The 14,144-nt window shown below is 47.1% G+C and overlaps 1 protein-coding gene across 1 annotated transcript; it reads left to right on the top strand.

Moving 5' to 3' along the window:
* Positions 1 to 3,236: 3,236 nt before the first annotated feature.
* HJURP (Holliday junction recognition protein) lies at positions 3,237 to 14,052 on the top strand (the record flags this gene model as incomplete). Its single annotated transcript, XM_080933258.1, has 8 exons — positions 3,237 to 3,332; positions 3,418 to 3,484; positions 5,923 to 5,978; positions 7,907 to 7,943; positions 9,132 to 9,223; positions 10,052 to 10,144; positions 11,263 to 11,341; positions 12,596 to 14,052. The coding sequence occupies 8 exons, from the start codon at positions 3,237 to 3,239 to the stop codon at positions 14,050 to 14,052; spliced, it is 1,977 nt and encodes a 658-aa protein (XP_080789384.1).
* Between the last annotated feature and the right edge of the window lie 92 nt (positions 14,053 to 14,144).

Below are 14,144 nucleotides of genomic sequence, written 5' to 3'. Positions count from 1 at the left end.
CTCCTCTGTGAGTCTCACTGGGATAAAAGGGCTCTGATTTGTATAATGAAGGGGGAAAACATGTGATTGTCCCTTATTCCATGAATAACACAGGCTCATATTCACACAACAAACACCCCCTCTGGAAAATGCAGTGGAAGAATATTAATGGTAAAAGTGTCCCATCACACCATCATTGATATGAATACATCCCGGAAACCCTTTCATAAACGCACACTCGCATCGGGAAAGCATGTTCTGTGCGGATGAGATCTCTGGCAATTCACCTGCAAAACGGACTGACCCCCACAACAGCGGAGAGTCCAGAGAGTTTTATTAAGTTCAGGCAACACTCTTCCCGGGAGAGGACGCACACTGGGCAGAGCACATTGTCTTCTTTTATACAATTTTTGTTGCTGGGCAGGAGGAACAAGCAAGCCGTTTATGAAAGCCAATCAGAATGCATTGAGCAAGGCCATAGAATAAAGTTGAAAATTAACAGAGATGGGTGTCTAGGTACAGGCCGTTGCATCAGTAGTGATTTAAAACGTTATCTGGCTCCTGTTGTCATTCAACAGTCTACACAAACTTTATCTCTTCTCCCAGGATCTTACCCTTTGCCCTAGTTTACTGATGATTGCAGGAAATATTTTTTGCACTCAGATCTTTGACCACTTGTAGCTTTTAACAGTTCTTTAACAAGATACATTTTCAAAGATATTTAACTTTGCATAGGGGGCGTTTATATGTGTGTGTGTGTAGGTGCCAATTGGGGTCAGAACATATCCCCCAGAGTTGGAGTTCCAGGTGTTTGTGAACAACCTGACAAAGGTTCTGGGAACTGAACTTGGGTCCTCTGCAAGAGCTGTTCAGGTCTTAAGTGCTGAGTTATAGCTCCAGCCCCAACACAGACACTTTTGAAGTACCTATATACAATGTATATGTTTAGAACCTTACATTACATTACAAATGCACAAGATTGTTCAAAAGCAATTAATTGTGCAATAGCAAGTGCCTGTATGTATAAACATATAAATGCCTAAGTTTGTGTCAAAAACATAATGGAAGAGGAGCCAGGGTGTGGTTCCGAGTTAGAATACTTGGTCCTCATTTTTCAGTTTTGCCAAAGAATGTTCCTGTGTTAATTAGAAGTAGGAGTAATAAGGACACAGTGCAAACATGGGTGCTGATGCTTTAGTAATAGAAAGAACTTGGTACACTGTATCCTCTTAGGGGTAATGAGAAGCAGAGACTATCAGAGCCCAAGAGGCCTCAGAGAAGGTGGTCCTCCAGCTACTGCCTGAAGCTGAGTGGTGGCTGGGAGCTTCTAATAGAATATAGGTGTAATGGTTTGAATAAAAATGGCCCCTGTAGATTTATATATTTAAATAAGTCACCAGAGAGTGGAACCATTTGAAAAGATTATAAGGATGAGGAGGTGTGGCTTTATTGAAGTAGGTGGGGCTTTGCTAGAGGAAGTGTATCACTGAGGGTGGGCTTTGAGGTTTCAAAAGCACAAGAAAGGGCCCAGTAGCTCCCCCCTTCTGCCTTCAGGATGTAGACCTCTAAGCTCCTTTACTATGTCTGCTGCATGCTGTGGTATGCCCTGCCAAGATGAAAATAAACGAAACCTCTGAAACAAGCAAGCTTCCAATTCAATGTTGTCTTTTGTAAGAGTTGCCTTGGTCATGGTGTCTCTTCACATCAATACAACAGTAACCAAGACAATAAGTGTATATTTAATATTTAGCTTTCATGACAAGAATCCACATCACTGTATTTGAAAACTTTCAATAATTAGCAATATGTGGTTTGGACAGAGCATCAAATAATTTTAAACAATTTTATTAACAAAATACACCAAGATCCTTAAAGTGTCTGTATCTTCACTACTATAATAATATTTGGGCCAAATTATCTGTTCTGTTTCATATATGAAATGCTTTGCTTAATTTTTCTCAATGACAGTCAGTATTCTGAAACCATCCTCACCTATGTACCTAACCGTTCTCTGATGAACTATTTATGCCTCTTTCTAACACAGTGATCATGAACATTCTATCTGGAGTCAAAATTGTCTGTAAATTGACAGGGTCTTAGGTGTTTTCTTATTACTGTGAGAAAACACCTAGCAAAAAGCAAGCTAAGGCAAGAGAGTTTTATTTTAAGTTTGCAGTTCATAGAAGTTCAGCAGATCAGGATGGGGAAGGCTTGGAGACACTCAGGAGACAGAATGACATATCTGGATGGCCACCATTGCTCTGAAGCAACATATTTTCACATCCCCACATGGAGCAGATTCAAGCTGGAGTAGGGACAGACTGAATGAGGCAGCCTCCATCCAATCACAAGAGAGTCGAACAACTGACAGCCCTCCCAGAAGCTGAGCATCTTGAAAGGGACTTGACAGCACATCTATTGCAAATATATTGCGTGGACATCCTGGAAACTCTTCTTTCCTCCCCCAGTTCCAGTGAAACAGCATGAAAAAATTATGGGGCAGGCTGAGAGGTAGGGGGGCAACTAAAGGATTCTCTGATACTCAGTAATGATTTCTTTATTGCCCACCCAAATTGGGATAACCACGCTAATACAAGCATACAAATGCAGATGTTATGAAGACCAGAGTAAAACCAAGCTTGTCTGGGGTTCAATCCCCCAGCCCTGCAAGAAGGCACACCCCCCCAAAAAAAATCTGAAAATGTTCTAAAATGCCAATTAAGTAACTGCCCTCATAAAATAGACACCAAATTACTTACCCCCTCAAGGAACAAGATAGATATCATTCATGAAACAGCCTATAATCAGAAACGGGAAAGTTTATTAAAACCCTAGGATAAAAAAAGTCACAGATTCTTTCACTTTTGCAATATCGATCAGCACATTTGGACGTGTATTGTTTTTGAACACTGGCTTTCCCTTGGATCTGGCTTTTTCAAAAACCAAGCCCTCCAAGGAGCTGGGGAAATTGGTTGACCCAGGATGGGGAGCCTTGACAGGCAATTCGCCAAGACGCCTCTAGGGGGCGCGGAAGTGCCGCATGAAGTAATGCACATTTTCCGCCTGCTCTGGCGGCCCTCCCTCTCCTCCCTCCCCTTCCCGTTTCCGCCGGAAGCGCTCCCTCGGAGAGGCGGAAGTTTGGGCAGGATCGGTTGCGTAAATACATTTGAAAGGGCCTATCAGCGCGCGCGGCGCCACGTTTGATTTGTGAGCGAGCTTGGGCGCCTGGTGCGCTCGGGCGGTAAGCAGTGCTCGCCATGGAGTCTCTGCATCAGAAGGATAACCGACTGCATCAGCATCTCAATGAAAGCCGAAGACGCTTCCAGACGTTCATGAAGCGGCTGATAGCGAAGGTGGGCTGGGACGGCCGTGGCGGGGAGGGCGCGGCGGGTGGGGAATCCAACGCCCTGGCATTTGACCGGCTCTCCTTCCCCGCAGTACGACCAGCCCTTTGAGGATGACCCGTTGGTGCAGATGGCCTCGCTGACTTACGAGACGCCTCAGGGTACGGAGCCCACTCTTCCTATTGGCAGTGTGCTAGAACTGTGGGGTCTAGAATTTGCGATGCAGCACTAGTTCCCCTTCCTCGTAGGGACCTTGAATCCATGAGTTGCTGGTTGCCAGTTCATTTCTCTGAAAGAAATGCCTGGAGACACAGGCGCAGCCTGGTTTTTAAATGCCTACCCTGGAAGGCCGAGCTAATTGACTAGTGGTACAGTGCCTCTGTAAAATGAGGATGTTAACAGCCATGGGTATTCTATATGGATGTGTTTGCCGGCGTTGAAGTGTCTGCCAGGCCATTTGAAAGAGCACCCAGGACTGCTTCCTCTCCTAGGCTATGCTGTGTAAACTTGGACCCCTCCCTTTTGGACAGCCCCATTGCCCGCCTCCTCTGAAGCCATTTTATTTAATGTTCTGAACTGCCTTCAAACTCATGTGTTCTCTAACTGGGGTATGTTTGTACAAGGTCATTTCCTTCCCTAAGATCCATCCCTGATGTTTGTCCTCATTTATTGATAAAACCTGATTTCGGATTACAGCCTGCCAAGGGTCCATAAGGCCTGCTCTTTGACAAGCGCAGTGTGCCCTTTATCTTTTTGACTGTTGAAGGCACATGCTGGGTAAGCATTTTACATAGGCAGAAACTGACATAACACTGCAACAGGTTGCTTTTCTCTGGATGGGTCAGGACACAGTAATATAGGAACCCTTAAGCGTGCTGTCTGTCTCTTGGCTTTTCTGTGTTCTTGCACCTGTTTGTGAAAGGATGGGCAGTGTCTGGAATATTTTCAACAGCCCATCTATCTTGAATGATGTTTTTGCCAGTGATAGAGAACTGATGTCTGTTATATGGGAGCAGTGAAGTGTCTGGAGAGTTTTGAGACCATACAGATTGGCAGACAGTATTCCTCCCTGAGATCTGGCCAACATACAGGCACCTAGGGTTGAAGTTGTCAGTAGATCTGTGTCCTAGCAAGTTCACCATGAGTCCCTCTGAGAAACGGTTTTTGACGTGGTCTTTCCTAAAGTGCAGCTGACCTTCCCTGTGCAATAGAAATGAAGTCCTGATTTAAGGCAGAGACTGGAGCAGAGGGTTAACTGCAGAGAATAGGAAGGGATCGTTCGTGTGTATTGACACCTCACCTGTGCCTATGCTTAAGAGTTTTGTAGAATTCAGCTTCAAACATGCAACATAAGCACTTTTGGAAAATGCTATTAAATGTTGATTCCCAAAGAGAGGCCCACTCAGCCAGAGTAGCAAAACCTTGATTTGACCCTGAGCCCATATAGTCAAGCATCACTAACTTCTGGAAAGGCGGTGTCCTACAGTGGTCAGTGCACTCAGACCTCCCAGAATTCACATGCTGGTTCTACTACATGAGCGGAGAGCCTGGGGCTAGTCATCTGAACTTCCCTCTTTATATAGCTGTCTGTACAGCAGACACGTTAAGTCTGTCCCTTGGGCTTCTAGGGGGGTGTAGGAGTTAAATGCAGATGGGTTGTGAAGATTAATTGGTGTGTCCTTGGTAAAATCTGGAGCATAGAGGGTGCTGTGTAAATTTTATTTTCTGCTTCTGTTGTAATAATAAAATCTCAAATCTCCAAACCCACAATTTTTTTTAAGTCACTTGTATTTTCCTGGGAGATTTAGGAGTGAGTTTATCACAGGTTCTGCTAGCTGGGGAATGACAGGGCTGGTGCACTCAAGCTCCAGAATTCTCTGTACTGCGCTTCTAGATTACCCTAGAAAAGCACTGACTCCCAAGATAAGGTCAAATGTCTGATATGTGTCTCTGTCTTCTGTCTCAGTTAGGGTTTTACTGCTGAGAACAGACACCATGACCAAAACAAAAGACAAGTCTTACAAAAAACATCTAATTGGGGATGGCTTACAGGTTCAGAGGTTCAGTCCATTATCATCAAGGCAGGAGCATGGCAGCATCCAGGCAGACATGGTGCAGGAGGAGCTGAGAGTTCTACATCTTCATCTGAAGACTGCTAGCAGAATACTGGCTTCCAGGCACCTAGGATGAGGGTCTTATAGCCCACAGTGACACACCTACTTCAACAGAGCCACACCTTCTAATCCTGCCACTCCCTGGGCTGAGCATATACAAATCATCACACACACCCAACCCCAAATATATAGCTTAAGAATAATATGTATTTGAAATATGAGCAGTCTTTAGCCCTTTAGGATTTTGGTGGAATTGGGTAAATTGCTGCCTTCTGGGTAGGAGAGATGGTCATTAGTGACAAGTTAGTCCAATCTCAGTTTTTACAAAACTTTCTTCTTCACCAAGCTAAACAAAAGGTCTGTCAAAACCTGCATTGCTGTTAACTCATGCCTTTTGTGTTGTTTGGTTTGGTTTCCCATCAAAGCATTTTAAGCAGAAACATGAACACTTCAGATTGCTTCACTTGTCACTTTTATTTCCTAAGGACTGAAAGTTTGGGGAGGAAAGCTGATAAAGAAAGGAGACAAGGAACAAGCACAGGTATTTACCATCAAGTTTGCTGCCTTAATTCCTTGCTGTAGTGTGTTGATGTAAATCCCAGCGAGGGTGAGCCTTGAGGCCAGTGTGCTCTGAGGGCTGCAGGAGGCCACCTCAGGGCCCTTGATCTCCTCCTCTGCCTTTCTCCCTCCTGTTTGAAGATACGCTGGGAGGTGCTGCTTCCATCTCCTGGCTCTTGTGTGCTAGTTCTCAGTCATAGTCCACAGGGCCCCTCAGAACAAGCGTATGTGTGCTTCTCAAATAAGGGTCTCCTGGTGCCAGAGCTTTACAGCTAGTAAATACAGCTGAAACTGTTTCCCTGGGTGGCATCAACCCAGTTTGCCTTCCTAATGTGAGACTGCGTGTGGCCTTTCACCCTGGTGATTAGTGAAAGGCTGTCTGGTCTAATGGAGTCTCAGGCAACCATGGTTCCTGGGGAAACCCATTGGCCAGAGTGAAGCAGCAAGATCAGGTGACACAGCACTAATAGCAGTTCTGGGATTAAGCTTCCTAGGTTAATTATCATAGCAGAACACTCAGGTGAGTCTGCCTGCCGTGTACTCACTCATCATTTCTATCTGGAAATCCACCTCATGCCCCTTTCCAGGGAGCTCTCATCTTCATCCGCTATTATATAATGTAGTTGCCTTTTGGTTTTTTGAGACAGGATCTCACATTGTCACCCGAACTAACCTGGAATGGGACATGTAGCCCAGGCTGGCCTCAAACTCTCCCCAGTCTTGCTCCATCCTCCTGGAATGCTAGAATTACATCTGTGTTCTATGGTTCGTTCTTTCCCTGGCACCTTCCTCTGTTATGAGTCAGGGTCGGCCAACGTGCTTTGTGCTGGTCATTTGTGTACATTGCTGTTCAGTTCTGTCATGGCGGAAGCCACCAGAGGTGTGAAAGTATATTCCATGGATTGATGAGTGAAGCCCTTTGCATGGTCCTTAGGAGCAGCCTGTCCCAGTCCCTGTGACATCCCCATTCCAGGCCACAGATGTGCTGTCTTTCCGTTACACATACAGCAACCCCTTCATTGACAACCCACTGCTAGAACGGTAGTCCCGATTGCAGGTATATTTATTTAAGGTTTTTGTTTAAAATGTAGAAGACCTTCTGCCTGGGGTCTGTAGAAATGCTAGAGCTTTATGCAGCTGGGGACCCAACAGAATTACTGGGGTTTATTATTGGTCATTTCCCCCCCAAGACAAAGTGTTTATGCAGGTCCCAAGATTGCCACTCAGAGGATTGTGGAAGGCAGTCAGGGTGGACTCTCCATTGCCCCATGCTGGCTTGTTGTGGGCTCCCTTTGTAGGTACCAAACAAACAGTATGGGGTCTCTGAGGATGGCAAAAGTCCTGCCTTTCAGACACCGGAAACCACAGAACATAAGCTAGAACTTTGAGGTCTCAGCTTGTATGGTGACCAGGAGGCAGACCAGTTCGGTGCTGCTGGACCACTTCAGGTTCCTGGGACCGTAGCACTAGCACCTGAGAAGACATTGCTCCCCGTGCTGACCTAAAATCGTAGTCAGCCTTTTATCTCGAGTGCCGGCGCTTCACTAAGAAGCACCTGGTGATGCCCTAATGGACCCTGGCGAGCACAGGCTTTAGAGAGTGGCAGTGGCTCCCTGGGACAGTGCACACTGGCTCCACCCGGCAGGAGCTAGAGTAGGTACTGTGTGGCCATAAACATACAGTGCATAAATGAATATAGATCCCAGGTCTGCCCTGTGAGTTCCTGGACACTGATGCGTTCTCTCTGTTGACCGATGGAGTTCTGGGAGTCTGTACAGAAAGATAAAGACTTCCTGTTCTGTGTGTCTGGCAAGGATTGTGAATGTCTTGCTATACGGTGGCTAGAGATGTGCTGTCACTTAGTCAAGCTTGTATTTCTTGATTTGTGTACCCAAGGGCCCTTCTGTGAAGGTGATTGACAGACTAAATGGGCAAGCTCCAGAAGGCGGTGAGTATTTAGAATCCTGCACACAGTCCTGGGAGCCAGTTAGAAAGGGAGGGTAGGGACAGGGACAGCTTGTCGCTACTACAGCAGTGTACACACAAGGATCCCTCACTGTTTATGTTTTATCTAGATTGCTAAGCAGTATTTTTAAAAACATAAGCTATCATAAGGTATGTCTTCCTTGGTCCTTAGAAGATGGGGAGCCATGTCTTGTCTGGTGGTGTCAACATTTAGTGGGTCTTAGAATTTGCCCTTAAGGGTGGTGGTGTGAAGACCAACCCCTAGAGATAAACACCATATCCCCACCCCTCAGTACACACCCCTTTGCGGCCAGTGTCTGTCTTGTCTTCATTCCCTTCTGCAAGGCTCCCAGGCTGTGCTTCCTGTCTGCCCCAGCTCCTTCCATTGGGTCCCTTTGCGGCCAAATTACAGAAAGGTGCTTCCCCTTGCCAGCTTGGGTTTGCCACTGCCCAGGTAGTTCTCACATGGTTTATCCTGAGAACTTTACTCTGGAGCACTCATCTAATCCAAGCACTCTGAAGGCAAAAGCAGGTAGCGCTCTGTGCATTCCAAGCCAGCTAAAGGTACACAGTGAGCCTGTGTCACAAAGGGGGAAAGAGGCAAAATTTCCCCCCCTTAGATGCGAAGCTCCCCCACTGCTTAAAGCTACTCACAATGACTCCTGAAGTGCTGTCTTGGACTTTGGGGCTATGAGTACCCTGGGGGTGTTTCAGTGAATGGTGAGTTAAAGGCCCAGACCACGCCCCAGGCAACTCTTAGGACAACATTTAATTAGGGCTAGCTTACGTGTTGAGAGGTTTGACCCATTATTGTGGCAGGAAGCATGGCAACGTGCAGGCAGGGACAACACTAGAGGAACTGAGAGTTCTACATCTATCCAAAGGAAGCCAGGGGTAGACTGTCTCTTACGAACTGGATAGAGCTTCAAAGCCCAACCCCCACCCCCCCAGTGACATACTTCCTCCAACAAGGCCACACCTAATAGTGTCACTCCCTGGGCCAAGCATACTCAAACCACCACAGGCAGTAAGCACCCTCAACCCCTAAACCGCTTTTCCAACTCCAGCAAGTCGATTTGAACCAACAGGGACCTTTACCATAGGTAGCCATGTCTCAAGTAAGAACCAGAAGTGCCTGTGAGATTGTGATTTTCTCTGCTTCTTGATTCAGAGAGCAGCGGCACAGATACAAGCTTGGAGGAAGAGGAGGACTGGCCAGCTTGCAACCTGAGCGAAACTTCCGGTGATACTGGGCAGCACCAGGTACAGCTGCAGCTGCCAGAAAGCATGTCCTCCAAGATGTCCCCCAGGGCCCTGCTACCATAGCTCTGGTCACCCATTCAGATTCCAAGGTCCCGGCTCCTCCTCAGAGGCCAGTGTTCCTCTCACGTTGGTGGCTGAGCACAGAGGGTATTTGCTGTACGCCATCTTTCTTGACTGGCCACTAGATGTTGTGGGTGGGATTGCCAGCCAACCTTATCCTCAGACAGTGACATGAGGAAGTGTTTCCAGGTCGGCATTTAAAAATCTGTGTGCTCAAAAGGTCACTAACCTAAATACTGAGTACCTCTGTGTCTCGTTTCCCTGAGTGTTCCCAGGGTTGGAGTCCCCCTGCCTTCTTGTACTGTTTGATTTCTCACCTCCCTGGCTGGTTGGTGTAGGTGACGGTCTTCACAAGCTTACTCATTAGAGCACGTTTCCAGCCTTGTGGCACTGGCTGTTAGGGAGGTGTCTCCTACCAGGAGAGTAGGAGAGCCGGTGTCCCAAGAGCCCCTGAGCAGGAACACTCATCTCTTCTGATCTTCTCAGCTGAGGTATCCAGATAGTCTCCAGCCTCCTTTCTTTCTAGTAAAGCTGTCACAGACATCTCCAGGTTGTGTGGTCTCACTCATTTTACCTTCTCTGAATCCTGGGTAAATGCCCTGCCATCCGATGCTGGATCTGTGGAAGTCCTGAGAGGCCATACCATAGCAAATGTGGAGAAGTAACTTTAAATATTCACACACGTATAAGATTTCAGATTGTTCCAGCATTCACAAGGCTGGGGTACCTGCATTCAGACTGAATATTCTGACCTCTCTTCCTGATCAGCTTACAGTGCCCAGAAACACCTTGAAAACTGATTTAAGAAGAAAGTACTTGACCCAGGTGGATATACTGCTTCAAGATGCAGACTATTTTAAGGTAATCAGTGTGTGTGTACTGGTAAGACTTGACTAGACATTAACAACAGATTGGGGCACAGTTGTTAGGGTTCAGTGTGCTGTCCACAGAGCCTTCTTCAGTGAGTGCCCCAGGGGCCTAGACAGCATCAGGGAAACTCGGGAGATGGGAGTCATGCTAAGGGTGTCTTGGGATAGCTCGGATGCAGTGGGGCCATGGACTCTTAGCTGCACAGTTAGGGAATTAGCCCCCACCTTCCCTGGTGAGGTCTCCTCTTTGATTCCTCAGCCTGCTGCTCCTGGTCTGAGGTGGGTTGAAGCAGGGCAGAAGGAAGGCTGAGGAGATAGCCTTTCCCTGCCCAGCTCCCTCTGCTGTACTGCAGCCCAGGACCCCCTGCCATGGCATGCCACCCACAGTGGGCTGGGTCATTCTTGGTCAGTTAGTCACAGACGTGGCCAACAACCACCTGATAAAGACGGTTTCTCAGTTGAGACTCTTTGGGTGACTGTGGGCTTTGTCAAGTTGACAGCTAATGCTAACTAGCACAGCTGGAATTGGAGGGTATCACTGAAGATGTCACCTCCAGTTGCCCAAGTTCTGTTGGCATTTTTCATAAAAACAAAGGACACCCTAATATTCTAATGCCAAATGTGTGAGGAGTAGTGTCAAGTAACAAGCACTTTTCCCCTCCTGGTGGCTGCAAGTTCCCATGAAGTCGATCTTACGTTACTGGTGGCCAGCTGAAGCCTGTGTTTGGCGTTCCCTTGATTACTGTCCTAGGAATGCATTCTCCTTCACCTAGAGCAGCAGATGTTGGAATTAGGCCCAACTGTCTGGCCTCTGCCCACCATCTTCATGGCCTTTGGACATTCTGACAAATCCAAGTGTAATGGTAGACGAGAGCCACCGATGGCTCGGCCAAGAATAGCTGCCACAAGGGTCTCTGTCCCCTTGTAGGCAGAGTTCACAGATGTTTTGCTCCACCTGACTAGCCAGCCACTGTCACACTATGGTGCACACTTTTTTTAAAGTGGGAATAGCTAATGTTATCCAAGGACGGTGTATTTTTAGAGAGCCCAGACCCATAAGTGCAAGGTCTGAACATCCAAAACCCTTCTGATCAATGGCTCTGGTTTCAGAACGCAGAGAAGGGAGGTGAAAAAGACACAGTCACGACTTGGGTTCCTTCCTTGACCTCACCTGTCACACCAGCCCCTGGTAAGTATGAGGGAGTAATTTGACATGAACTGTGTCTTTCGTCTTTAGAGACTTGGCCACCACCTATGGTTGGTGTTCCACATGGGTGCGTGTCTCGGCAATATAAACTGTCAGCAACAAATGTGTGTCCTAGAAGCAATAAAGCCTGCTCTGGCATAGCCTCACCGTAGCCCAGGCTATCCTGCAGATTGTCTTGATGAGCTGACTTTCCCTCTGGAGTCATGATACCAGTTGCTGTACGGGTCTTTGCCCTCACCAGTTTGAACATTTCAAATCTGCGGCCCAGCAGTGAGAGTAGCAGCCACCTGTCTGCCTTGTGTGTCACAGGTAGCGTTCATCCTTGCTTTTTCGCTGACCCTCCCTGACACACATGTATGTACACAGGCAGTATAGATTTGGCTCATGTATGTAGCCAAGTACATGTCCCTGAGTGTTTCACATGTTCTTTCCAAGAACTGGGTGATTCCCCATGATTATAAAAGATTTAAAATGTGCCCGTAACTTCTCATTGGCGTGATACAATTTTACCAACTGACTCACGATTTCCTTTTTGGCTATTTTTGTCCTTTTTAATATTTGACCCACTCTGTGGCACCCACTGCATTTAAGTAGCTCCTTGGGTGGCCATCACTGTCAGCCTGTCTCAAGTGTTCCATTTGAGGCTTCCTGCTTCTGTAGGCTGGATTTTATTTTTTGAAATCTATGAAGTGCTCATGTAATACAGAAGTCATAGCTGCACAGTGCATACAAGGGTACTGCCTTCCCGGCTATGTGCATGCGTGCATGTGTGTGTGATTATACGTGTTTATGTTGCCGGATGTGAGTGCTGGGAACCGAACTCTGGTGCTCTGGAAGAGCAGCCAGTGCTGTTAAGCACTGAGTCATGTCTCCCATCTTTGCTGGCTTTTTTTATTAAGATGTTTGCATTGGTAGCATTTTTCTTTCTAATTAATTTTTGAGGTTTTCATTTGTGTGTGTGTGTGTTGTATTGGCTTTTGAGCCAACAACCATCTCAAAACAGTGTAAGGGGTGGAGAAGACCCCTTTAGCACAGCTGGGGTAAAGAAGAAAAATTCAGTTTTGCCTGCTGAAATAAAGTCTTCCAAGAAGAGTCTGTTCCTTAACCCTTCTGGGCTTTTATTTGTGCTGTTTTAAACTGTCATGATTTGTGATGCCCTCTTGAGCTCCCTGTCTGGTGGGGAAATGTGGATGGGTTGAGTGGTGGTTTCCTTGATTTTGTCTATTACTCTCCTAGGATGCCAGGATGGCGTCTCTGCAGAGAGCTTTGGTGGTCCTGAAGTGTCTGCTTCGTCCTCCAGAGACCAGGGTCCTTCATACCCTTGCCCAGCTGACATGACCATTGTGACTAGAAATGACAACTTCTTACTAGGGACCAGCAGTAACAGTGTAAGCAACCAGTCGTTTGAAGTTGATGACATCTGCAACGTGACAATCAGTGATATGTATGAGGGCATGATGCAGTCCATGAGTAGGCTGCTGTGCTCAAAGCCGTCCTGCATCATCTCCACCAAGACCTACATCAGTCAGAACTGGAGGCTCAGGAGGAGGTTCTCACACAAGAATAGGGTGCTCAAGAACACGACCTACTGCCTCGGGAGCAAGCCCTTCCAGAGGAGCCACAGGAAGGGGCCTGTGCCCCGCTCAAAGCCCGGGAAAGAAGCCAGCATATTACGAGACTACAAGAACTTACCGCATGTTGCTCCCCACAAGACCGTCTCGGAACTGAAAAGTGTTTCTCTTGAAGGACGCAAACTCCAAGTCCATGAATTCATTCCAGCTTGGACGGAGCTCCAGGTGACGCCTCGGAAGTACTTAAACACAGTACACTGCCTTGAGCAAGAAAATAGAGTGAAGGCATTACAGTGGCTAATTTCACCCATCAAAACAGTTCCCAGACCGAGGATGTTTCCAAGTCAAGTAGAGAAGTGGTATAGAGAGATTAAAATTAAATTTGACAAACTTCATCAGGAATGTTGCTTGTCTCCTGGGAAACGGCCTCGCCTGACTGGCCCCACCGAGTCTTGGGTTGCAGACATGCACAGAGGTGGTTCTATAAGCCCAGGCAGCCGCCAGGGTGTGGAAACCCACAGGCTGAGTTCAACTTTCATCAAAGAAAAGATGGAGAGGCCAGGTGAAGCTCTTGAGGACCTGAGGGGAAGGTCTGTCAAACCAAATAGCTGCCTCCTAAGGAGCCATCTCTCTCAAGAGGACAGCCTGTCACAAAGCTCAGGCCATTCTCAACAGAGGTCTGGCCTTCTTCAAGTGCATAATTCTGAGCCAATGGGAAAGGCAAGATGGCCCAGTACTATTTCAGTACCGTGCATGGGCTCTCCTGGCCGTGGAAAGAATCACTATGATGAGCTTAAACAAGAATTCAACAGACTTTATCAGAAGTATTGCCTGGTGTCACCTCAGCGGGTGAAAGTGACTTCGTGTGACAGAGTATCTGTAATGAAAGCTGCTGTAGCTGTTCCCCATCAAACAGAGACCTTGAAAAAATTACATCAAGACTCTCCAGTCCAGAGTTCCCAGAAATGGTCACCATCTTCTGGCTGGTGCATGCGAATCCCAGAGGATTCAGCTGTGGCTGAGGGTCACACGTCTTCACAGTCTGCTACTGCTGTTGTGAGAGACCCTCAGCTGTCAAGAAAGAGGCGCAGGTTGTCATACCCGGCAGTGTGTGCTCACTAGGCCAAGTCTCAAGATTGATCAGGAGCAGCAGGCCGAACCTGAGTGTCCTGATTGCTGGTTGGGTGTTTGTCTGCTGGACTTGATGCTGATTG

The sequence above is a fragment of the Micromys minutus genome (genome assembly GCF_963924665.1).
Source record: "Micromys minutus genome assembly, chromosome: 19".
Lineage (NCBI taxonomy): Eukaryota > Metazoa > Chordata > Mammalia > Rodentia > Muridae > Micromys > Micromys minutus.
The sequence above is the reverse complement of the archived record's forward strand: the minus strand, read 5'-3'. Positions and strand labels throughout refer to the sequence as shown.